This window comes from Perissodus microlepis, chromosome 22 (assembly GCF_051167445.1).
Source record: "Perissodus microlepis isolate ML-2025 ecotype Zambia chromosome 22, ASM5116744v1, whole genome shotgun sequence".
Lineage (NCBI taxonomy): Eukaryota > Metazoa > Chordata > Actinopteri > Cichliformes > Cichlidae > Perissodus > Perissodus microlepis.
The window spans coordinates 31381153-31405604 of record NC_140481.1 but is presented as its reverse complement, the minus strand read 5'-3'; the positions used below and the strand labels follow the sequence as shown (position 1 = coordinate 31405604).

Sequence of the window (24452 nt, the reverse complement as noted above, 5' to 3'; positions counted from 1 at the left end):
GATGCCACAAAATCCCAGAATCCTTCGCGCTGCTCGGCGAGAAGGTGACAGGGGACGGCTAACATGGCCTCTGCCTATCTCACTCACCAGCAGAAAGTGCTGCGGCTTTACAAGAAGTCCTTGAGACACCTCGAGTCGTGGTGCATATTTAGGTAAGAAGGGCTTCTTAGTTAGTGTAGGACTGTGGAAAAAATATAGATTATCGGTGTTTTACATGCAGTAAGTTCACTGTCCTGCTAAGCTAACAGCTAAGCTAGCCGCTGCTAAGCCAGGTCACTCATTCCTCAAGTCTGACAGTTACACCTCCAAAGTGTTATCTTTGTTTCTCCACTTGTCATTCAGATGGGAGTGTGCGTAAGAGATCGCGAAGTTGCAATAGTTTCATTTTAATCTTTTTGAGCAGGAGTCAGTATATGTTACTTGTATTTACATGGCGCCAGCTAGCGTCAAAAGCGGCTAATAATAAAGTTCTAGCTGAGCTCCCACTTGGCTCAGCTGCAGACAGGTTATTAAACGCATTACTCTACTTAATCATCAGAGGCACTAGTCTAAACGTTATGTGGAAAATACTCCACAGTTAGTTGTCATGATGTTTAATATTTAGGATAACTAGTATTCATTCAGTCACTCGGATGTAGCGTTATTTGTGTCAGTTCTGGTCTACGTGAATAAATGAAAGGCTTTCATTGGTGAAAGATCAATACATACAGTTAGGTCAGTAAGATTTTGGACATTTATCCATCCATCCGTCATCTTCTATTTATATGGAGTTAGGTTGTGGTGTCAGCAGGCTAAGTATTCCAGATATCCTTCCCCACACCCATACTTTCCAGTACCTCCTGAGGTGTTCCTAGATCACATGAGAAATACAATCTCTCCAACGAGTTCTGAGTCCACCCCAGGGTTTCTTTCTGGTTTATCAGGAAGCATCCTAACATGATGCCCAAGCGACTTTGACCATCTCTTTTTACCACACGGGAGCAGCGTCTCTGCTCCAAAATCTGTTATGCTGAGCTCAGACATCGTATGGAGGAAACTAGTTTCAGCTTCATGCATTTGAGAGCATACCTTGTCTGTCAGATTTCATTACCATTGGTGAGGTCTGGGGCTCAGACTGGTAAATTGAAAAGTTGGCCTTTCTGCTCTCTTTACCATCCCAGCCTCATACAACACACACATTACTGCTGACGCCACACCAATCCATTGGTCAAACTCGTGCTCCACATTACTGATTTAATTTTACACTAGTAGTCAGCCAGTATTTAAATTATTATTAGAGTTTTGTGCTTATTTAGAAATATAACCTGCCTGCAGGAGCTTTACATTATGAAAAGAGATGGACAGAAGAATCAGTATCAGGGTTTTAATGTGAATCACCATGTTACCCACGTCAGCATAGAGTCTTTCTAATGAGGATTGAAGGCTGCTCTTTTAAGTTGAGATGTTATTTATGTTGATTGTAAGAACAATAATATATATATTTTCATTTTAGAAAAAGTGAAGAGAAAATGGTTCATTTTCCTTCTTTAGAATTTGTTTTTAAAATGTTTTGCACTGATGATATTAAGTTTTAAGAAAAGTCTTATTGTCTGTTTTTATAGATAAAATTCATATGTAATGTTTCTGTTAGTATAAAATATACACATGCTTATATTTTAACACTTTTTTTCTCTTGATGTCATGTAGTTGCTTCAAACATGTTGGTGGTCTCTCTTGAGGTCTGACTGTTGTTTTGTCATTATAGAGACAAGTACCGTTTCTATGCCTGCTTACTGCGGGCTCGCTTTGATGAAAACAAGACTGAGAAGGACATGGTGAAGGCCACCATGATGCTAAAGGCAGGAGAGGAGGAATTCTGGACCAACCAACATCCTCAGCCCTACATCTTCCCCGACTCTCCTGGAGGGACCTCATATGAGAGATACGAGTGCTACAAGGTAAAACAGAGCAACCATGAAATTATTTCGTACTGTATCTAACTTTCTTTTTTATGGACCTAACTTCTGGTCTGTTTGAACTAACTGGGAACAATTACAGGAAAACATTTGATGTTAGAAACTTGAAGTGAAAACGCTGGCTGTCCTAATGTTGGATAGAGACGTGTCTGTGAGCTCTGCTTTGTCTCTGTAGGTCCCAGAGTGGGTGCTGGACCACTGGCACCCCTCGGAGAAGGCCATGTATCCTGATTATTTCTCCAAGAGAGAGCAGTGGAAGAAACTGAGGATGCAGAGCTGGGAGAAAGAGGTGGGCAGCAAACATTTACATGCCAGCATTACTTTTGACCTCCTTGTTTAACCTGGTCTCCTTTGCCAATGACAAGAAAGGTGCTACTCCTTGTTTACTGTTCCATATATCTCAGCTTTTAGACTCTTCTTGGTTTTCTACTCTTGGATTCGTATGACGTCATTGAGAGCAGATAATCCTAGACTTGGTCACAGCTTGACGAGAGCTGAGTTGATTGGTTAACTAGGTTAATTGGTGATTTTAAATTGGCTGTAGGTGTGAATATGAGTCTGTCTCTCGGTGTTGGCCCTGTGATAGGCTTGTCTCTCACCCTATGACATCTGGGATAAGTTCCAGCCCCTCTGCAAACCTGATTGGATAAATGGTTAAGAAACTTGATGGCTGGAGATAAATGGCTTGTTTTAGACAGGATGATATAAGGCCTGTATAAGATAAATAGGAATTATTTTGAACTGTAAGTCATGCAAAGCTATTCAAGCAGAGCCCAATGCTGAGAACATGGAGCTGGAACTGAATGTAAGGGTCCCTGTTGATGACAAACTCCAGTAGGTGGCACCAGAGTGCTTCTGTTGGACTGGAAACTTCAGGTCACCATTTCCTTCCTTTTACTTCCAGGTTGCCCAGCTAGAGGCTGAGACCCCTGCTGTTGGACCGAAGTCCGAAGCTCTCCCTCCTGCCCGCAAAGAGGGCGACCTCCCCCCTCTGTGGTGGCAGTTCGTCACCCGTCCCAGGGAGCGCCCCACATAAAGGATCTTTTTCACGTGGGCCTGCTCGTTCCTGCAACCTGAAGAAAATCTCACAACAACAGCATGAAGACAGGCTGACCTGTCATTACCATCTGTCTGTACAGAGTTGTTTCTAAAGGAGTTCACAGGTGCAGGTTGCATTAATTAAGAAAAACAGCCTTTGTGAATTCAGAGTGACTAAGAAGTCCTGTAGATGTACCAGTTAATTCCTGTTCTAATAAATATGTGTATTAAAACTGACTGTGTGTTTTACTGCAGCTGAAACGTTTTGGTTTTGTCAGACCTTTATTAGGTGTACCTGAAGGTCTGATCGACCAGATCATTTTACATGTTTCAGGAGTAAACAAAGCGACAGTCAGAGGAGTGCCTTAAAATAAATGTTGCTTAACATTTAATTTAACGAAATAGAAAAGGCTCACAGTTCGCTTTTACATGTTGAGACAAGCAGAGTTTTTGTAGATCATTAAAGCGTTGAAAGGCATTCTAGTCATTATCGGGAGAGTATGACCTTAAATGTCATTAATGTTTAAAAAACCAAACTGAATCCTAAGCTGTTCCCAAACTCTGAGAGTGACCACACTGACACTTAAAATGATTGCCCACAAATCTGTGGTGTTACCGTTGATGGCCACAGACACGTGTCCTTGGTTCTTGTTAAACTGGCCTTGAGAAAAATTTCCCGAAGCTGTAGGAACCCCGTGAACACGCTTATTAACATGTGCTATTTAATTTGCTTGATAACAGAAATGGTAATAGTTTGTGGACCTGTGGGTTACTGATGTTAGCTGTGAAATCAAGTGTTACCAGTTGGTTTCTGTGCCAGCTGCTGCTCGTGTTTCAGGAAATCTTCATCCTTTAAATTCCTCCAAACCAACAATGTGGAGCTTTCACTACTTTCTGAGTTGACTGTGCGTCTCAGGTTCAAGTCCAGTGGTGTGTCGGTTTGAATTTAAAGTGATTTCAGGGCACTTGGTGTGGTTAAGAAAATCTTTAAGCAAGCATTTTATGACTGATAGAAATCCCTGCAAACAGCTCAAAAATAATCAGTTTTATTCATCATTTATGTTAAAAAAAAAAGCAAAAAGTTATACAGAAGGAAATGATGCATTTTTGGGGGAATATTTCCAGTACATAATTGACTCTGGTACAGTTACTTCTGGAAGCTCTTGGTTGCTCAGCTCAAGTGCTGCTCAGCTACCGTTGGGCAATTATTTGTGCAGTTAGTTTGGAAGAAATATCTGAATTAGCTTACATTTCAGTGGCCAATGACTTTTTAAAACAGCCTGTACAGAATCACCAGTCACTTTATAGAAAAATGTTTTCAAAAATCATCTTTGCTGCTGCAGAATCCTTGAGTGTCATTGAGAGTGTTTCTATGGTGACAGGCGTGGCCTGAAGTTATGTGGTCGTGCCATCATGGTGACCGCCTTCAGAGAGTAGAAGTCTGAATCCTTCCAGGAGAACCAAACAATGCCATCTGGCCCCAGCAAGTTCTGAGCTTTCAGAGAGTAGTGCCCCCCCTGATGGAGACACGTGGAAGCATCAGTCTAATTTTACCATCAAACCATTGTTTCTTTTATTTCATACAAATTTACTGTTATTCTCACAATTTTTGGCAGAAAAAACAACTTTGTAGGACTATAACTTACCTTGTAGTAGACACCGTTGAGGTTAGCATAGAAACACTGGTGGAACCACCAGCCAGCGTGGCTGATCTCAGCACAGATGTTGCCTGTGTCTGGTGTGCTGAAACCCTGCAGGTCATGATACCAGCCAAACGAATCCTCCGCTGTCCCGCTGAAACCGGACACATGCAGGCGGTACTGGTTGTCCTCATCCTCGATTCTGCAGCGAGAGGAAAATAATCAAATCAAAACTATTCAAGGTTGGCTGATGATTTACTCCTTGGCCACTGTTGTACTGTGCCAAACAGCTACTACTGTTTATAATAAGGTAGATGAAAGCCACAGGGTGGAAACGTTAGTGCCTTTTCAGTTTTTATTGCATGTGACAGTTTTCGTTAAATGCAACTCTGAATATAGTCTGTAAATCTGAATATAGTTCTGGGTCTGCAAAGAGAAGCCAGTGCGGACGTACACCTTCATTCTGTAACCAGCAGGGGGCAATCTCTTCTGGCAGCACAAAGGTGTTTGGGTGTGTAGAAATCTATAACAGAACAGATCTATCATGCACTTTCAGTTTGAGGTTTTATGTATTGTTTAATCTTCTTTCAGCTGCTCTCTTTAGGGGTAACCACAGCGGACTACCTGCCTCCATCTCACCCTGTCCCCAGTATCCTCCAACACTACATTCATGCATCTCATCTGTGCTCTTCCCCTTTCCTCCTGCCTGGCAGCTCCATATTCAACATCCAGTATATCCTCTATTCCTCCTCTGCACAGGCTCAAACCATCTCAGTCTCACCACTCCAACCTTTTTCTCCAACCCTTCAGCATGACCTGTCCCTCTGATGAACTTATTTCTAATCCCGTCCATCCAAGCCACTCCCAGTGAAAATCTTAAGATCTTCATATCTCCTACGTCCAGCTCGGCCTCCTGCCTATTTGTTAGTGCCACTGACTCCAAACCATAAATCATAAACCGGTCTTATTGAATACAGTAGGATCTTTTTTTTGTAAGTGATGCTCCTCGTTAGTGCCAAAAAGGAGTATAAGGCAGGTTTGCTTTAGGGCGAGCCTGCAGGGACATCAGCAAGTCCCTATTATTTGAGCATGGAGCATCCCTCAGTTTTTCAGTTTTCATCACTTCCTGTTTAAAAACAACAAGAGAGTGAAAATCAGACAGACTTCACCACAGGTCTTCATTAACCATCGTTAAGAGCATCTCTCTTACTGAGTAAGTAACTGTCCAGTTCCTGTGCATTTACCACCTTTCATTCTTCTATTGTGTCTGTTTACCTGAAAGTGTGGTACAGAGCATGTTTGTGGGCGTGGCTCCAGTCCTGCAGGTCAATGCGGAGGCTGTAGTGGCCCTGGTTAGACAGCCGGTGCAGGTGCTGGTTCCCCAGCCAGTGTTCACCTCGCGGCTCGCCAAAGCCATCGCGGTACTCAGACCATCCACGGTTGAAGCTCACTGACCCATCACGGCGCCGCTGAAACACTGTCCAGCCTCCACCTAGTGCACACACACACATAGAATTGTGTAAAGTGTGTGTAGTATCTGAGTGTTTCCATTCCTGGCACTAGTATTGCAGGAACTAACACACCAGCTGTCTCACCCTCGGTCTCCATGTCGCAGTAGACAGGCCGGGCGGTGCCTGGTGACAGGACAATAGTGTAAACACCAGAACGACGGACACCGTTGTGATACAGAGACGCACAGTCTGATGGACAGAAAGACAGGGGCTGTACATCTGAAGGGAGACGGACAAAGTTAAAATGTACTGTGAAACATCAAATATCCCACAATTCATCACTGTGTTTGCTGCTGGTGCACCTGGTGGCAGTGTGTCTCGCATGCCGAGTGGTGGCGCAGTCCTGATCACGTTGACCTTGCAGCCCGTGTTGTGACTCATGTGGCGCGCGGTTGCCGACAGGTTTCGGAGCTGCACCTGCAGCTCGTACAGCAGCGCCGCGTGCACGTGGAGCAGCATGTCGGCCTCGGCGTGACGCCGCTCCAGAGAATGCAACCGCTGGTGAAAGGTTGAGTTTAAGTTAACACTTTCTTCACCCTGAGCAGTGCAATGAGAGAAGATTCACCTTACTGTGTGGTCATAGTGAGGTTAGTCAAATAAATCCCTGAAAAAAGCAAATAGAAAGTAAAAAGAAGCTGAGATGGAGGAAGCTAGTTACCTTTTTAGTCAGACAACTTCAGCTTGCTTCATTTGTGTGTTATAAAAAGCCAACGTACCATCATTTTATTGTGAATATTATTATAATGGGAACAACAGTAACTAAATATAGCCCTCTGCTTAATAAAAGTGGGGTCAGCTGATCTCTAAGATGAACAGTAACACAATTTAAAGAGTAATTCATCCTGTCAGCTGACCTCTGTTTTACCAGGTGTTCCACAGGGCTCAGTGCTCAGACCACTGCTGTTGTTTTCCTTTGACAAAAAGTTAACCACTTCAGCTGCTACTGAGCTCTAGACTGAGGAGGAAGGTTTGGCGGAAACGTAATGTCCAAATGCCTCTGTGACTGAACTTAATGTTGAAACTTGGTTTTATAGGTACATAATATTAATTATTTATTAGTTTTAGAAGCCTGCAAGGATCCATTGTGGGTTGGGCAGACTGAGAATAATGTAGGACCCCGGCCTGCAGCTAATCCTGTTAGCGTTCAGGGTTAATGAGGACTTAGTGAGTGCCAAGACAGAGAGATATAGCGAGATAAAGGAGAGCGTTGTATTTACCTGCATGAGTAATGTTCTCCACCCATTTAGATAAAAATCTTTTTTATTTCACTTTATTTAATTTATTTAATTTAATTTTTGAAACTCCAAAGATTAAAACATGTGTTTCCCGTTTCACTTTGATGAGCTTTAATCGTGCATATGTTGTTCTTCTCTGTGTTTGGAGGATTTATTTTTCTCTTTTCTTCAGCACTAATTATAAGTAATCACACTACTAGAGACTAACTGTACTTTTTTCACTCAAACTGATTTCTTGAATCAGGATTTATTTCTTTGCTTTGGAGATATGACATCACACTCTTTTTTAAGCCCACGTGTCTCAAAATACAAATCTGTTCTTTACAAAGTTCAACACGACATTTCATGAACGTAGAGTAGACAGCAGGAAGTCTACCTGCATCTCCAGGGCCTTGACTCGATGCCGGTGGTTCCTCAGCTCCTCCTGGAGCCCTGACATCGTCTCTTTCAGCTCTTCCAGCTGCTCCTTTCTGTTTTCGTTCTCATGGAGCCAATAGGAGACGTCGTCTGTACACCGGAACATGTCTGGGCAGCGTTTTTGAGAATTTCCTACAGGAGGAAGTGTTGCCGTCAATCGGCATTGTCCGTTAGACATCAGCTGACTGCTGAACTCGCCGCACTCTGACGCTGATGAATTGCTGATAGTCTGGTTGAAGGTTTGGTTGGTGCTATCTTCAGCGCCAGTGTTGTCATTGCGTATCACCAGTGGGGCGTCAGGGGTCAGGTCGGTAAGCGTTTCCGTAAAGGAGGTAAGAGGATGCCAGTCAGCATCCTCATAGTGGTCCTTTCTCATATCTGGCTCGTCCCAGTTTGTCTCCATGCTTGTGTCCCGTATGTCCCTGTTTGTTTGGATATTCCTGTCCGGTGCATCGGCGTCGGTTTCTGTGAGGGTGTTGGGGTGGGCATCATCATGTGTAACATCTGAGACCAGAAAGTCACTGTCGACAGGCCGGACGCACCAAATAATCAGTAAGAAATAAAATATTAACACTTCAACCCGCTTCATTCTGAACAAATGACTCCTCCTTCCTGGCTGTTCACTTGTATCCGAAACAAATTCAGTTTACTGGTAAAATCAGTTTCAGTTACTGAGTCAGGATCAGACTCTGACATCGTCGCAGAAAGATGCGGTCCAGATTTCACCCAAACGTAGGCATTAGGTCCAAAACTGTGGGAGATCTGAAAGAAAAAGTAAAATAAGGTTTATTGTGACCTTTGAACTCAGAGCCACACCAGCCAGGTGTCTGTGAATGTGCGAACCCGATCCAAAACAATGAATGTGGTTTAGAGTGGAGCCACTGTTTTGAACTGAATCAGTACATAATCAAAAGCCATCCAGGAACAAATGAACTTCTTCACATCAGTCTTACAGCTCGTCTGTTAAGATTTCTGTTTTGTTGTGCCAAAATAACATTTCACAGGCATCTTAGATTAGATTAGATTAGATGAAACTTTATTTATCCCTCGGGTGGGTTCCTCCAGGAAATTCAGTTTCCAGTAGCACAGCACCGACAGAAGTTGCAGAATGTGAGCAGGAATAACCATATATTCACATATATAAATACAGAGTATATAATAGGGATAAATAGAATAAACAGGAATAAGAATACAAGGGAATTGCACATTTCAACTATTGTGTGTCTATTGCACTGTTGGATATTTAAAAATCTCATAAATATTGCACAGTGAAAAAGGCGTTACAGCTCAGTTGTTCCCGCCCTCTTTCCCCCCCCGTGTCCCCTCCCTCTCCCCTCCGGTTTGATGGTGTGTGGGACAACGGAGAGAAGGCTTGGTGGATATTCAGATGACGATCCTTGTTTAATTTTGAATGTTTTACCTTCAGCAGGCCTCTTCCTGCAGCCTTTACACCTAAAACATGGTTGGACTTTGACCTAAAAACATTCTCATATATCATTTAATGTACCAGGTATATGTAAGCACACATCTTGGGGCAAGTTGAGAGTTTTGCCTTTTCCACACAACAACTACAATCTGACTTTTTGTTGTTATTCCCCAACACAAACAGAGCAGACATTAAATAGCCTCAATCTGCAAAACTTTTTAATATAACCTATATAATGACCTCCTATAGGAATAGTGCAGATAATACACAAGTGGTCAAGTGGGCCTCATGTATGCAGTCTGTATGCTTCACCCAGGCTCCACCCTTTACCTAAACCAAGTACTTCTGTTAGCTGTTGTCAGCCAGATGAGATAAATACTAAACTGAATTATGTAGCATAAGAAACAAGTTTAGCTTTATTTATAAAGTAGATCAGAGACAAAAAAAACTTGTATTAGTGCTGCAGTGCCGAAGATGGTCAAACTGTAAAGGAGGAGTAAAAGTTGATGAAAACTCATTAACATACTGCGCTGAACAATGAATCTTGTAGCTTTGACAATAAAACTGAATGAGTGCCGACTCTGAGTGTCTGTCCTCAACAGGTTTTTGCAGTGATTTTCTTAGAAATGATTTAAATCAGGTAAAACTAATCCTCCTAAGAAAACCTGATAAGTTTGAGAAAATGTGTAATAAAAGTGTAACAGCAGTACACCAAACGATTAAACCTGCTGAGCTGACTACAGATCATTTTATATTTAAGCTGAAAACTACTCTCCTACCTGCTGCCATGTCGCAGTGCTGAATTCAGCTGAATGGAAAAGCGTCAGGACAGCCAGGAAGCAGCGTGTGTGTCTGTTTGTTCAGCACCGGGTATGACATCGTATCCTTATAATCCTCTAATGAGATTGGCAGCCAGTGGCCTGGAAAGTAATAGATTACATATAATGGGATTAGTGTAATGTGACAACAAGTTACAGTAATTGCATTACAGTAAACTAAAGTGGACTTTGTGTGTTTTAACTCTTTGCTTCAAGTGTATTAATTTTTTTGTGTTTTTACCGATCAGAACTTATTTTGTCCCCTATTCAGTATAAATCTTTGATTTTAGGTGAAGCTTTTTCAGCCACGGATAACGCAAATGTGACAAATATTATTGAGAAAATGTATAATTTAAAGAACTGATGTGTTTAAATATCAAATAAATCTGAAACCTTGTGGGATTTTGACCAACTGGAATTTCTTTGTACTCTGGACGTGCTTCCTGATGCAACCTCAAAGTGATTTGTGTTTCCTCCTGCGACAGGACAAGGGATCTTTCAGTTGTTAAGCAAACATGTAAATCACCACACTATGGAGACACAAATGAGTTGCTGCTACAGGCTGCAGACGGATGTAATTGTAATAGCAATCTGAAATACCTCTAAAACTCACTCAGCTGTCAGATTCAGCTGTGCTTCATTTTTAAATTAGATGTTAACATGCTAAATTATGATAAAACTACCTGATAATTTATAAGACTGTCTTTCTGCTAATGCTGTTACTGTGAATATTAATTCCAGATCTTTAAAACTGTCCAATTTCAGTATATTTATTGTCTTTGTTGAGTGTAGTCTCTCTCTCACACACACACAGAGTCAGGCAGAACATAACAACTGGAAGTTTCCGGCTTTTTTAATACTGTCAATATCTTCAATTTGAGTCCAACTGACTACTTTTTCCATCAGACCATTAGCTCTTCGTTTTATCCCCAAGAATACTTGAGAGTTTTTAATGGACTGAATGTTCAAGGCTGTTTCCGCCTCTAATGGGTTTCTGTTTACCCGTTTACCTCCACAAGCTGCTCCATTTGTTCCATTAGAGAAACAGAAAGAACTGGAAAAAAGGACCAGTGTTACGATGCTCTCAAAACGGACTTTAGATTTATGTTTGACTTTCAGAGCTTTGATTTATGCTTAAATTGCTTTCAACACAAAAGTTATTTGAAATAATGTGACATGCTGCAAGTGATAAGATTAAAAAACTCTGTTGTATTATGATAATACTGTGAGTAAGGGCTTATCACGGGAGAACAAAAGCTCCTTTGATGTTGATGCCTTAAGCAAACCATAAGCAAACACTTCAGAACAGGTGGTGTTGGTGTGTTGGTGGTGCTTCCTTTGCTGTCACTAACTGTTAATTGCTGCATAGAGATACAGAAACTACTTGGTTAGCAGAGGAAGAGATGAGCCTTTGAGTAAAATATTGTATGATTTTTGATAAATGTGATGCTATTCCGTCTGTCATGACAGCAGCTGAAGTGCTGAGTTAGAGTGCAGTATGGTGAGTAAAAACACAAAAAATGTATAAATTTAATTAGTACCAACAGTTGCTTTTGCATGTTTAGTGTTGAGGTTTTTTCTTTTCTCCTTCTTTTTTTTTTTGAGTTTTTTTCTACCCTTCATCCACCCTGACATCCTCCCCACACTAAATGACTGGCTTTCCCTCTGGGATAATTCATGCAACCACTAGAGGGTGGTGTGATTTACAGTTTTTTCTGAATTGCTAAAACACTAAATCCCATTGTAAAAACTAAACTGTCAACTAGGAAAACTCTTTCGTCAAATCAACCTCACAGTTGCCAAAATCTTAAACACTATTCATCTGGTGAGGACACCATTTGCAAATCTGAATCTCCCGTTTACCAAAACTCTAAACACATTCTCAAACACAAAACACATTCAGCGGTGTGGTGCACTTGTACCCAGAATGGTGCACGCAGGCAACAGAAGTTAAACACAACTAACACTGTTTTCATCATTAACACACTACCACTCAAAATTGAAAACACATGCTGCAACCTCTTCTGCTTTTTGCTCGATTGAATCCAGCTTCATCCACGGAGATGTATTCATGAGGCCTAACCATTGAGTCAAGCTCAAAGATTCTCTGTACACAACAAACTAATTTTAGTTCTGTAAATGAATAGTATGATGTATACATGTGCTATGTATACAAGTATACTTGTAACTAAATGGTATTTTGTTTAGAACTGAAAGACGGCCACATGAGGGTGGAAGAACACGCACGCGCTCACAACACCAGGAAACACTTATTGTGGATATGGTCCGTCTGAATAATGCAATTCGACTGCATGAAATACAGCAGTGGATTATAGAAGACAACATACATGTTGAATCTAGCAAAAAGGAAAAAAAAAGGTTGCAATGTCATAGGTCAGCGTGCCATTATTGAACTGCCTGGTCAGCGTGGTGGAAACGTACGTATCTGTGCTGCCATCAGCAGCTATGGGGTTCTCCACAGTCTGTTACTGTTGGGCCGTACAACACCGAACTTCTAGCAGCATCCCTGGAGGGTCTACGGGATGCTTTGCTCGAGTAGAGAGATCGCGAGCAGGCAGAGCTTCCCATATCATTTGGGACAACGTGAGCTTTCACCGAGGTCCAAGAATATGCAACTGGTTTCACAATGAGCAGCATTTTATCAATGTGTTTCTTCCACCATACTCTCCCTTTTGAACCTATCAAGGAGTTTTTCTCAGCATGGAGATGGAAAGTATACAACTGAAACCCTCACACAAAGGAAAATCTACTTCAAGCATTGAATGGGACATGGTGAGATGGGAGTGGAATCTTGCCAGGGCTGGATTCGGCATGCTAAAGGATGCTTTAGGAAGCAGATGACTCGTAATCTGGAGAGGAAATGGCGTGTCACAAATTTAGAGGATCATCATTTAGCCTGGAGAAATAGTTTGCTGCTTTATAAGAAAGCCCTCCGCAAAGCCAGAACATCTTACTATTCATCACTGATTGAAGAAAATAAGAACAACCCCAGGTTTCTCTTCAGCACTGTAGCCAGGCTGACAAAGAGTCAGAGCTCTGTTGAGCCAACCATCCCTTTAACGTTAACTAGTAATGACTTCATGAACTTCTTCACAAATAAAATTTTTATCATTAGAGAAAAAATTACCAGTAATCATCCCACAGATGTAATATTATCTACAGCTACTCTTAGTACCATTGATGTTAAGTTAGACTCTTTTTCTCCAATTGATCTTTCTGAGTTAACTTCAATAATTACTTCCTCCAAACCATCAACGTGTCTTTTAGACCCCATTCCTACAAAACTGCTCAAAGAAGTCCTGCCATTGATTAATTCTTCGATCTTAAATATGATCAACCTATCTCTAATGGTCGGCTATGTACCACAGGCCTTCAAGCTGGCTGTGGTTAAACCTTTACTCAAAAAGCCATCTCTAGACCCAGCAGTCTTAGCTAATTATAGGCCAATCTCCAACCTTCCTTTCATATCAAAAATCCTTGAAAGAGTAGTTGTCAAACAGCTAACAGATCATCTGCAGAGGAATGGTTTATTTGAAGAGTTTCAGTCAGGTTTCAGAGCTCATCACAGCACAGAAACAGCTTTGGTGAAAGTTACAAATGATCTTCTTATGGCCTCTGACAGTGGACTCATCTCTGTGCTTGTCCTGCTAGACCTCAGTGCAGCGTTCGATACTGTCGACCATAATATCCTATTAGAGCGATTAGAACATGCTGTAGGTATTACAGGTACTGTGCTGCAGTGGTTTGTATCATATCTATCTAATAGACTCCAATTTGTGCATGTAAATGGAGAGTCCTCTTCACACACTGAGGTTAATTATGGAGTTCCACAGGGTTCAGTGCTAGGACCAATTCTGTTTACATTATACATGCTTCCCTTAGGCAGCATCATTAGAAGACATAGCATACATTTACACTGCTATGCAGATGACACCCAGCTCTATCTGTCCATGAAGCCAGGTAACACACACCAATTAGTTAAACTGCAGGAATGTCTTAAAGACATAAAGACCTGGATGGCCGCTAACTTTCTGCTTCTTAATTCAGATAAAACTGAGGTTATTGTACTCGGCCCTGAAAATCTTAGAAATATGGTATCTAACCAGATTCATACTCTGGATGGCATTACCTTGGCCTCCAGTAACGCTGTGAGGAACCTTGGAGTCATTTTTGACCAGGACATGTCCTTCAACGCACATATTAAACAAATATGTAAGACTGCTTTCTTCCATTTGCGCAACATCTCTAAAATTAGAAATATCCTGTCTCAGAGTGACGCTGAAAAACTAGTTCATGCATTTATTACTTCCAGGCTGGACGACTGTAATTCATTATTATCAGGATGTCCAAAAAACTCACTGAAAAGCCTTCAGCTAATCCAAAATGCTGCAGCAAGAGTCCTGACAGGGACTAGAAGGAGAGAGCATATTTCTCCTGTTTTGGCTTCCCTTCATTGGCTTCCTGTTAAGTCCAGAATTGAATTCAAAATCCTGCTCCTCACATACAAGGTCTTAAATAATCAGGCCCCATCTTATCTTAATGACCTTGTAGTATCATATCACCCTATTAGAGCACTTCGCTCTCGCTCTGCAGGCCTACTTGTTGTTCCTAGAGTATTTAAAAGTAGAATGGGAGGCAGAGCCTTCAGTTTTCAGGCCCCTCTTCTGTGGAACCAGCTTCCAGTTTGGATTCAGGTTTCTTCCTGTTAAAAGGGAGTTTTTCCTTCCCACTGTCGCCAAAGTGCTGCTCATAGGGGGTCATATGATTGTTGGGTTTTTCTCTGTATCTATGAAGCGCCTTGAGGCGACTTTTGTTGTGATTTGGCGCTATATAAATAAAATTGAATTGAATTGAATTTCCTTGTTGCATCGCAAGGGAGAATATAACATATGATGTGGATGAAGTCCTGTGGCCTGACCCAGCACAGAGATGCTGAGGCAGATTAAATTATCTGAATATGCTGTAAAAATATATAATTTTTTTTTATGTATATGTAACTTTTTTTATTGCAGTTCTTTTTTGTTAAAATGTGAGTACAAGAATAAATGAATGAATATGATATATTATTTTCCAGCTTTCCCACAGTGTTTTGTATTTATTTCTGTTTGCACATTGGCTGGTTTTGTGTGGCTTTTGACAGTAGTGGTTGATTTTGAGAAAAGTTAAAGTAGTTTTGGGTCAAACGTTTGGTTTTGCAAGACAAGTTGAAGGTTTTGTGTGTGTAGCTTGAATTTCACCGTTTGTGTTTAGTGTTTTGGGACAAAGAGATGAGATTTTAGGAAATGTGTTATAGCAATTCAGAAAAACTGTAATGAAACATGCAACATTTCCTGTAATTAGTGATACCATCACTCACAATGCTAGAGGGCTGTCTAACAATTTGACATCTGTGGACTGAAAAATTAATGGTGCATGAGTTTACACAAACACAATTATTAATGATTTCAGTTTCTGTAGTTTAGACTACAAACCTGCTTTTGAAGCCAGGAATCAGACTGCCACGGTCTGTTGTCAAATGGTGCTTGTGTAGAATGCAGGATGTGGACTAATGTTGAACTCACTTGATAAAACAAAAAACAAACAAACAAACAAACAAACAAAAATTAAAAATCAAAATCAAACAGGGCAGGACAATAAAGGCAAGGGGAGACTCAGCTAATATATACAGAAGGGTGATTGGAGCAGAAAGGAGACACCTAGGGGACAAAACTGAACTAAATCAGAATAACAAGCAACAGAAGAAAAGTAAAACATGAAACCAAAGACAGATGACTATCAAAATAAAGCAGGAAGTAACTAAACTGATATGACAGACTAACATACAGATTTGACACAATGTGACAGAAGGAGAAGACTCAGATGGTAAACAGATTAAGCCTTAAACAGGATACTAACAGCAGAAACATAACTAAATAAGTTTAAAACAATAACAAAACTAAGAACCAAATAGAAGACCGGGATGTTAAACAGGCACTCAGAGTCCACAAAATGAAACATCTGGATCCAAAACCAGAACCCCTACGGCAGCGGTCCCCAACCCCCGGGCCTCGGACCGGTACCGGTCCGTGAGTCGTTTGGTACCGGGCCGCGAGAGTTGAGGCTCAGGTGTGAAATGTATGGTTTTCGGGGTTTTTAATCGGTTTTCAGCGTTATTTTGTTATCGTTTTTATCGTTTACTCGGTTTTCCTGGGTCCTTTTCACGTGTGTTATGAATAAATCTTTTTTTCGGTACGGTACTAGTTTTATTTTGTTGTATTTATCCGCGACACCTTAAAGGCCGGTCCGTGAAAATATTGTCGGGCATAAACCGGTCCGTGGCGCAAAAAAGGTTGGAGACCGCTGCCCTACGGTTCCCCCTGCAGGTAGCTTGCTCTCAGGACTTGAGACCACTTGAGTCCAACTCAAATCAAAGATAAAGACAAAGTGTTGTCTAATTGAATTCTTAGCTGCAAATTAACTAGTCTAGTTTCCAGAAAATAGAAGATGTTATCTTTCAAATGAACTCCCTCATATTTATTTAGAGTTGTAGTGAAATGTTTTATTTACAGTTTTATGTATCTAAATACTTAAAGTAAGGCGTGGGTGCAAGCCAAACCCCAACCCTAACTTTAAATGAGTCTCTGGTGACTTGATGGATGTTAAAATGTAAAGGTGATAAATGTCAGAGCTCAGTATTCATAAAGAGAAGTGGAGGAAGGTAAGGAGGTTAAAGCCATGGGTCCTTTACCTTTACCATGGTATTACCAGCACCCGTCTCCATCAGGGTCATCATTACAACAGAATTAGTTAAATCACCTGAGATTTAATGTCTGCAATCTGCAGTTTGCATTGGGTTGATCTGTAGTCATACATTGTGGACTCAGACAATAAAAAGATGTGAATATTTGTGTAGAAGTCCAAACTCTTACTCACACATTTGACCCTCCTCTTCCTCTTTGTTTGAACATGTCAGTCCGGTGCTAATCGGCTAATATGCTGCAGATATTTACAACACAACAACATCAGCGTCAGCAGTGTGGCGATTTGCCACGGTGTATTTATCTTCACTGATTTTTCTGACTTTGTAGTCTGAGAACATCAAGTCTGTTTGTCTGATGGGCACTGCACACAAATCTGTCGATAACAGTCTAAAAGGAGACGGCCACTCGAGAGCGAATCGTCTACCGAGGCCATTGCTCGTTGCTTTTTAAAATAAAGAAAGACATTTGATGGATTCTTCTTTTGCAGATGCTCCATTCCTGCAGCAAATTTCATTTAAAATTTCCTGGTAATTTTTGTTAGTCTTACAAACTGATAATTAGAGAAGTGCCATTGAAAACGTACAAACAGGCACAGATGGAAACAGCTCATTATCAGTTTTCTGCCGGTCTGATGCCATAACATGAACATATTATAAACACATTTTAATACTACGATGAAAAGCGCTATATAAATCCAATCCATTATTATTAAAACTTGAGTATTAACAATAAGGGAGCCGTTTAATATGGCTGATAAAAAAGTATAAAAACAAAAGGCAGATGCACACAAGAAAGAACTAAACTGGGAAAACTAAATGCTAAACACAAAAGGCAAAGAACAAAACCTTGCACGTCACAACAAACCTAAACATGGAAAATCCTGGAGACGTGACGTGGAACAACAGACAACCTGACAAAGAATGAACAGAAACACACAGACTAAATACACACAAGCGTGATTAGGGGAAGTGGAAACACATGGGGAAACAGCTGACACTAGTCTGACATAACGAGACAGAGGAAGCAAAGACTACACTGACATAGGACACAGACCTTCAAAATAAAACAGGAAACGTGAGACGCAGACAAGACAATATAAACTTGACAACATAAGACGCGCAGCATGAAACAGGGAGAGGGAAACTTAAATACAGCGGTAGAAAACACAAAGAGAAACTAATAAACAAATGAACTTAGCTACCCTAAAGAACTAAAACATAACATCCAAATGAACTAAAACTCAAAACGCTGGTTCAAAAGACCCAGGAACGTGACACACTCTTCAGACTCCTTCAGAACGAACAAGTTCACTGCAAAACCTACAGGGAGGTGACAGTGTGATTGGTTGGCATAGCAGTGTGACCGAATCCTCTGCTCTGGGTCAATCCATCACAAGCTGCAGCTACACTTGCAAATGAACACACAATCACACTGGAGACACCTCGTGCACAGCTTCACAGAGGGAGAGAGATGTAGACTGTTTTTGCTATGCAGTTCTGTGTGCCACTAAGTTAACCTCTATGCTGATCAATATTGCATCACGCAGGAACGGATATGAAGATTGTGGAAGGCGGATGAAGCGTGAATAAGGCAAAGTGTTTACTGTGGGGAAGTAACTTTGAACCAGAGTCAGTACGGGCTTCGTGGTCTGAACATCACGAGTGTCAACACAGGATTTCAGTACATCTGATGGTTGTTTTTGTCAAACATGACTGACCCACAAAGCCAAACGCTGACTCTGAAGTTCTTACAGAGGATGCAAGATGTTACAATTAAAATATTAAAAACTATTTATTTTAATATGCACACAACCCAACAAAAGGACGTTTTACAGCTTCATTAAAAAAGAAAACAAAAATGTCCCTGTTGGTGTATAGTTTGTCCACAAAAGTCCCCAAGTCTTTTAAAAGTCCTTAAATCAGGCTTTTAAATAAACATTTATTTTTTTCAGCAATCACAGACAAACCTGTTAGTTGTGAGAGATTCAGAGATATTTCTGTGGGATTTTAACAGCATACAGATGTGACCTGTCAGACATTTAAAAAATATATAAATAATATCCGACTGCTTTTCCAAGAAAGTTTAGCCCTGCGAGCTTGAACGAAAGAACGATGAGTGTCCCTGTTTGGAGGGGTCGAGCGATGGGAGGAAGTAAGAACGTCATCATTGGTATGTTTGTGCTTTGGTGACAGAGTATAAAATCAGTCAGTGCATCAGAGGAACAGAACAGCAGAAATCTGTTTCACTGCTAAACAAAAAACTGCATCAGACAGAGAGTCAGAGGGCAGGTGGTGAGTGTCTTCATTATGTGTTGTTATTTATTTACTTTATAGTCTTTTATTTATTTTAATATTCTAAGATATAACAGCTAAAGCAAAAGTAACAGAACAGATTGTTTATATGTAATGAAGATAATTTTATATTAAAAATTTCAGCATTTTACAGTGATGTGAATTTTTGAGAGAATTTTACTTTGTTACTCTGTTGCATATATTCTTAATTTTTTATTTTATTTTAAAAAATGCATTAACTTAACATAAAAAAGTGAAGAAGTGGTTTCTCTGATGTTTGATTGGTATAAATGTAATGTTTAGAAATGCATAAATACAGCAATGCAATGACACATGTCGCAAGCTTTTGATAGAAGACAACATGAACAAAATGTGTCATTTAAAAAATTATTTTATGCCTGATTCACATTTTCATTCCATTGTGTGACATTTACTTCTTACTTCTTTCATGTGAAATTTTGTTCATGTGTGTTTTCATTCTGTCTCCCTGTGGAAATATTGGACTATATTTATATATATATATATAACTCTGTAGAGTTTAGAAACTAGAATATTGGTGAATATATCAAAAGAAATTTGAGAATAATTAGATTTTTGTACTATAAATGTCTTACCTTTTGACCTCTTAACCTAACCTATTGTTTAATTACAATTATCTTATCTTATCTTATCTTATCTTATCTTACCTCATCTTATCTTATCTTATCTTATCTTATCTTATCTTATCTTATCTTATCTTATCTTATCAGAGTTCATTTTGGAAGAAGACACTGATTTAAAGCCAGGATGAACTTAACCTGACTGTAACTGTGGTTGTCTTGTACTGTGTATTTCAACAGCAGATGCACAGAGAATGTGTCCTGTGTTGCTATTGGTGGCTGTAATCGTAGTGGGCGTGGCCAGAGGAGCTGAAAGTCAATGCTGGGACCATCCCGTCTGTCAGGAGGTCAACTCAGAGAGGAGCATGATGGTAAACACACACACACTGAGACTGAACCAAAGCTGTGAAACTGCAGGCCAAGAAGAGCTGAGGATAAATAGTGAGAAGTTTACCGTGCACAGATGATTTTAAGGGCTTTAAATGTTGCTGATAAAAAAGACCCAAGGTTGCATACAGACAGATTTGTCAGTGCTGCTGACCAAGTAGAATTACAGAGGTGATTCCACCATTCAGTGTTTCTGATTGATAACTGACGTCTTGATGTAAAATGTTATAGAAATGACAGAAAACGAGGGACAGAAGGCCTTAAATTCAAGGCCACAAACAAATCATTAATTTGATGCAGTATATGATGGACTGTATATATGAGATGAGTCACTGTGAAGTCATTTACTGGGTTTCACTGGTAGACTCTGGGTGGGTTTTCCGCCTGGGATCACCTGAACTCCCATCATTTGAGATTGGAGCAAAGGGAATTATGGGAAAACGTTATCATCTAAAATCTGGTCAGATGATAGCCTTTGATGGTTTGCACGTTTTGTCCTGCAGGAGTGTATTCAGCTTTGCCACTTTGAAAACAACGAGAAGCCCATCATCCCTGGTGATGCCCACCTGCAGCCTCCTCCCCCATCGGGCCCTCTTTCTCTTTTACCTTTCCCTCCGCCCTTCTTCTCCTCTCCTCAGGCCAAACGCTCCTACTCCATGGAGCATTTCCGCTGGGGGAAGCCCGTTGGGCGAAAACGCCGCCCGATTAAAATCTATACCACCAACGGTCTGGAGGAGGAGTCGGCAGAGCTTTTCCCCGGTGAGATGAAAAAGCGGGAGCTCGCTGGTGAGATGATGACGATGGACGATAACGAGGGGAAGTTAGCAGAGGGGGGCCAGGAGGAGGTGCCAGATGACAGCCATGAGAAAAAAGATGAAATGTACAAGATGAAGCACTTTCGCTGGGGCGGCCTGCCGGCAAGCAAGCGTTACGGCGGGTTCATGAAGAGCTGGGACGAGCGCAGCCAGAGGCCACTGATCACGCTCTTCAAAAACGTCATCAACAAAGAAGCCCAGGAGGAGAAGAGGGAGCAGTGAGGAGGGAGAAAAGAGGGAGGGATGGAGAGAAGACGAGCAGACAGAAAAGTTTTATTCACAACTGCAAACAAGTCCTGTGACTAAATACAAGATGTGTTTTTGTCATTGCCACATTATGACAGGGTTATTAATCCACGAGCGCCGCATGATGTAATACATCCATGAGCAGGAAATATGAAATTATTTGAATACCCCAGTTTTCCAAATTTTTGGATATTTTGATTCAAAACACGGTAACCACCAAATATTAACAGATCCAATCAGCCTTTCTGTACAAAACAACATTGGGGCTGCTTTCCATTTGTTTTAGCTGAATAACCAACGAGGAGAGAAAAGAACAAAGGGAAAGAGAGTGGTCTCATGTCACTCAGGTTAATAATGTTTTCATATTCAGGGGTAAACAAGGAACAGTATCTTTCCCATCATGTTTGTAAGTCCCTGCCTCCCAAACTGATATACTGGACCTAACACAGAGTTCTCGATGCTTCAGAAGAGTCAGAACTGTCACTGAGGTCATTACACTGCTGTCATTATAATCCCCCAAAACAAAAGTACAGATTTAGTTTTATTGTGACAGATAATGTCCAATGGAAGCTAACAGCTCACTCAGTGAGATGCAAGTAATAAAAAGGATTATTATTATTATTATTATTATTATTTATCTTTGTCATCTTTGTGCCAGAAATGAGAAAGAAACACAGAAAGAAGATGAGCGAGAGAGAGTGGGTGAGAAGAAATGTTTCATATAATGCAAAAAACCCTGTAAATCGCATAAAAACATAAAGATATTTGCAAGCAAAAAATACAATGCATGTTGTTTTTCTATCTGATTCAAAGAAAAATACAATTTATAAAAACTATATAATAAAGATTATTCCCCAAGCATTTACATTATAGCCATATGATGAATAACTGATTATAGTGAGTGCTTCAGTAACAGGAAGGACAGCACGTGTGTGTAATACCACACACAGGCCACAAGAGAGCAGCACTGTTATACAGCTTTACAGACACGTCCACGGCTGATCAATTGAAAGGTTTATTGTACTTTATTAATAAATTAAATGCTTTACATGTGACACATTTCACAGAAGTCGAGCTCAATAAAGAAGCTTCAAGAAAAAAGCATAGAGTCAAACCAAGGACATAACTCCTGCAACATGAGCATTGTCTACGCAGCCAGAGGTATTTATCTTAATTTTAATTAAAATCATCAAAGGTTGCTGAGTTTTCTTCTGATTTTCAAGCATTTTAGTTTTATACAAATGTTAGAACTGTATTTATGACTTAGCTCAGTTTAAAATGAGTTTTAACTGACAGATTTGCTCCATCATTTTAAGGGATGAAGGGTCCTGTCCTGGCAACGTCTGACTAGAAACTAGAGCAGCAGATGAGTCACAGAGTCCCTCCTTACTCAGTACTATGTTAACAGTCTTTACAGAAAGACGTTTAGGCATTGAGAGAAATTAGGATTACAGGAAAAACTGGAAATTTAATTCATTGTGATTTTCAACATATTTTGGTTGGCTCGTGTGATGGGGCACACAATTAATGGTGGATCAATGTCCCTCTTAAGGGGAAACTCCCACTGGGGCTTAAAATCTGGGACTTTCCACCATTTGCCTTTTAGAACCAAAGAAACTTCTCGGATGAAACATCCTCAAGAACTTACAGAGGTCCAGTCGCTTTATTTCCAGACTCCTAAGATAAATAACTAATAACACATTTTACGATGATTTATGAATACTAAAGTATTTCTAAATTTTATAAGTCCACAGTCATTAAGTGTGATCCTTTACATTAATTTTAGTCAGACGTAATGAATCCTACGTGAAGTGTGTCCCTGTTGAATATGGTCCAGTGGGTTGTACCTTCACTTACTTTTAGTCTGCAGCAAATCTATTAGTATATTTACATATAAAGACTGTGTTATTCTACCCCATGCATAATCAGCAATTATAGCAGATTTTTTTCTTAAATAGACAAATGTGCACAAATTATAATTATTAAATTTCAGAAATGAAAAATTAATAACTAATGATATTTTCTTGCTATCTGAAAAATTTACACTTGGTGAAGTATTAACATTTTTGCGTTTTTCATGCAAATTTTTGTATATGGATTACTGTGCAAAAAAAGGCATTTCCATAGAGAGGCACTTTGCATCAGCAGCACCATGCTCCAGTGCTCTGGGAGAGTTTATAGTCCTGAGAGTTGAACACTGGATGACTGACAGCTGTCCTTCATCACAACAGAAGCCACAGAAATCCTCCTCATCAAAAACATGACTTTGATCTGCGTCCTCATCTGGACTCTCCTCTGCTGCTGCTTCACAGGTAAAGTCCAGAGAATCAAACTCCTCTCCTCTATCAACATCTGTCCCTCTGAAATGAAGCCCACAAAACCATGAAGCTGCTTTATGTTTTTGTCTCTGTATCCTCAGAGTCTAAACCTCAGGTCCCAGTGACTCAGCCTGGAGCAGTGAGCTCTGCTGTGGGAGGAACTGTGAGCATCAACTGTAGGACCAGTCAGAATGTTTATTTTTATAGCAGTTCCCACTCCCACTCTTTAGCCTGGTACCAACAGAAAGATGGAGGAGTTCCTAAACTGCTCATTTACTTTGCTAGCACTCGACAATCAGGGATTCCAGCTCGTTTTACAGGCAGTGGATCAAACTCTGACTTCACTCTGACCATCAGTGGAGTCCAGGCTGAAGATGCAGCAGTTTATTACTGTAAAGGTGAATTCCCTTCTAGCACTTGGGAGCTCTTCACACAGTGAAAAACAGTCGTACAAAAACCTCCCTCAGTCAGACTGAACAGAAACTGAAGTGACTGCTGCAGCTGGAAGATACTGCAGAGACTGATACAGTTCACTGAGGACACACACACACACACACACACACACACACACACACACACACACACACACACACACACACAGAAATAAATTTTCTCTCTCTTTTTTTTTTTGCCTGTCCCATTTGGTTCTTTAGCCGTCAGAATTGTTGTCTGAAGGCCAACAAGGAGACCCAATGGATTTACTTTGCCAAATGGATCATCACGGCCTTGCCGTATTGGTCCTTTTGATCGACCTTTGTTGTTATTATTTATTTTATTTTATTTTCAGTTACAGACGGGACAGACATGACTGAGGGATAGGAAAGGGAGAAAAAAAGATGAAGGAAAAGAAAAACAGAAGGGAAGAGGGACAGTGAGGAAGGGCACTTAAAAAGAGAAAGAAGAGAAAAAAAATCTCCTGGATCACCTGTTGAGAGAAAAAGAAGAGAAAACAAGCAAAAAAAAACCAGAGCAACATACTAAACACAACACCATCA

The 24452-nt window shown here is 40.5% G+C and overlaps 3 protein-coding genes across 6 annotated transcripts; 2 read left to right on the top strand and 1 right to left on the bottom strand.

Moving 5' to 3' along the window:
- The first annotated feature begins 11 nt into the window (after positions 1-11).
- ndufb9 (NADH:ubiquinone oxidoreductase subunit B9) lies at positions 12-3230 on the top strand. Its single transcript, XM_084918512.1, has 4 exons — positions 12-152; positions 1745-1937; positions 2131-2244; positions 2860-3230. The coding sequence occupies exons 1-4, from the start codon at positions 64-66 to the stop codon at positions 2989-2991; spliced, it is 528 nt and encodes a 175-aa protein (XP_084774638.1). The 5' UTR covers positions 12-63; the 3' UTR covers positions 2992-3230.
- Positions 3231-3355: 125 nt separating this feature from the next.
- On the bottom strand, positions 3356-17705 carry LOC146363552 (angiopoietin-4-like). 4 transcript variants are annotated; one of them, XM_084918506.1, is made up of 11 exons: positions 17666-17705; positions 16974-17036; positions 15533-15621; positions 10434-10516; positions 10002-10142; positions 7756-8558; positions 6447-6681; positions 6229-6363; positions 5909-6125; positions 4640-4835; positions 3357-4510 (listed from the first exon to the last, which is right to left on the bottom strand). In XM_084918506.1, exons 6-11 carry the CDS (start codon positions 8383-8385, stop codon positions 4364-4366), a joined length of 1560 nt encoding a protein of 519 aa, XP_084774632.1. In that variant the 5' UTR covers positions 8386-8558; positions 10002-10142; positions 10434-10516; positions 15533-15621; positions 16974-17036; positions 17666-17705; the 3' UTR covers positions 3357-4363. The 4 variants fall into 4 exon arrangements, 3 of the variants coding, with proteins under 3 accessions (XP_084774633.1, XP_084774632.1, XP_084774631.1); XM_084918505.1 differs by lacking the exon at positions 10434-10516; XM_084918507.1 differs by lacking the exons at positions 10002-10142; positions 10434-10516; positions 15533-15621; positions 16974-17036; positions 17666-17705 and having other exon boundaries at positions 3356-4510; positions 7756-8435.
- Positions 17706-19030: 1325 nt separating this feature from the next.
- LOC146363551 (pro-opiomelanocortin-like) lies at positions 19031-22035 on the top strand. The gene is made up of 3 exons (XM_084918511.1): positions 19031-19092; positions 19932-20062; positions 20582-22035. The coding sequence occupies exons 2-3, from the start codon at positions 19946-19948 to the stop codon at positions 21113-21115; spliced, it is 651 nt and encodes a 216-aa protein (XP_084774637.1). The 5' UTR covers positions 19031-19092; positions 19932-19945; the 3' UTR covers positions 21116-22035.
- The last annotated feature ends 2417 nt before the right edge of the window (positions 22036-24452 follow it).

Coding starts and splice junctions, on each gene's coding strand:
- ndufb9 (XM_084918512.1), top strand. CDS start 64: ATGGCCTCTGCCTATCTCACTCACCAGCAGAAAGTGCTGCGGCTTTAC. Junction 1,938..2,130: donor AGAGATACGAGTGCTACAAG/GTAAAACAGAGC, acceptor TTGTCTCTGTAG/GTCCCAGAGTGGGTGCTGGA. Junction 2,245..2,859: donor TGCAGAGCTGGGAGAAAGAG/GTGGGCAGCAAA, acceptor TTTTACTTCCAG/GTTGCCCAGCTAGAGGCTGA.
- LOC146363552 (XM_084918506.1), bottom strand. CDS start 8,385: ATGAAGCGGGTTGAAGTGTTAATATTTTATTTCTTACTGATTATTTGG. Junction 6,364..6,446: donor GCGAGACACACTGCCACCAG/GTGCACCAGCAG, acceptor GTCTCCCTTCAG/ATGTACAGCCCCTGTCTTTC. Junction 4,836..5,908: donor GCTCTGTACCACACTTTCAG/GTAAACAGACAC, acceptor CTCTCGCTGCAG/AATCGAGGATGAGGACAACC.
- LOC146363551 (XM_084918511.1), top strand. CDS start 19,946: ATGTGTCCTGTGTTGCTATTGGTGGCTGTAATCGTAGTGGGCGTGGCC. Junction 20,063..20,581: donor ACTCAGAGAGGAGCATGATG/GTAAACACACAC, acceptor TTTGTCCTGCAG/GAGTGTATTCAGCTTTGCCA.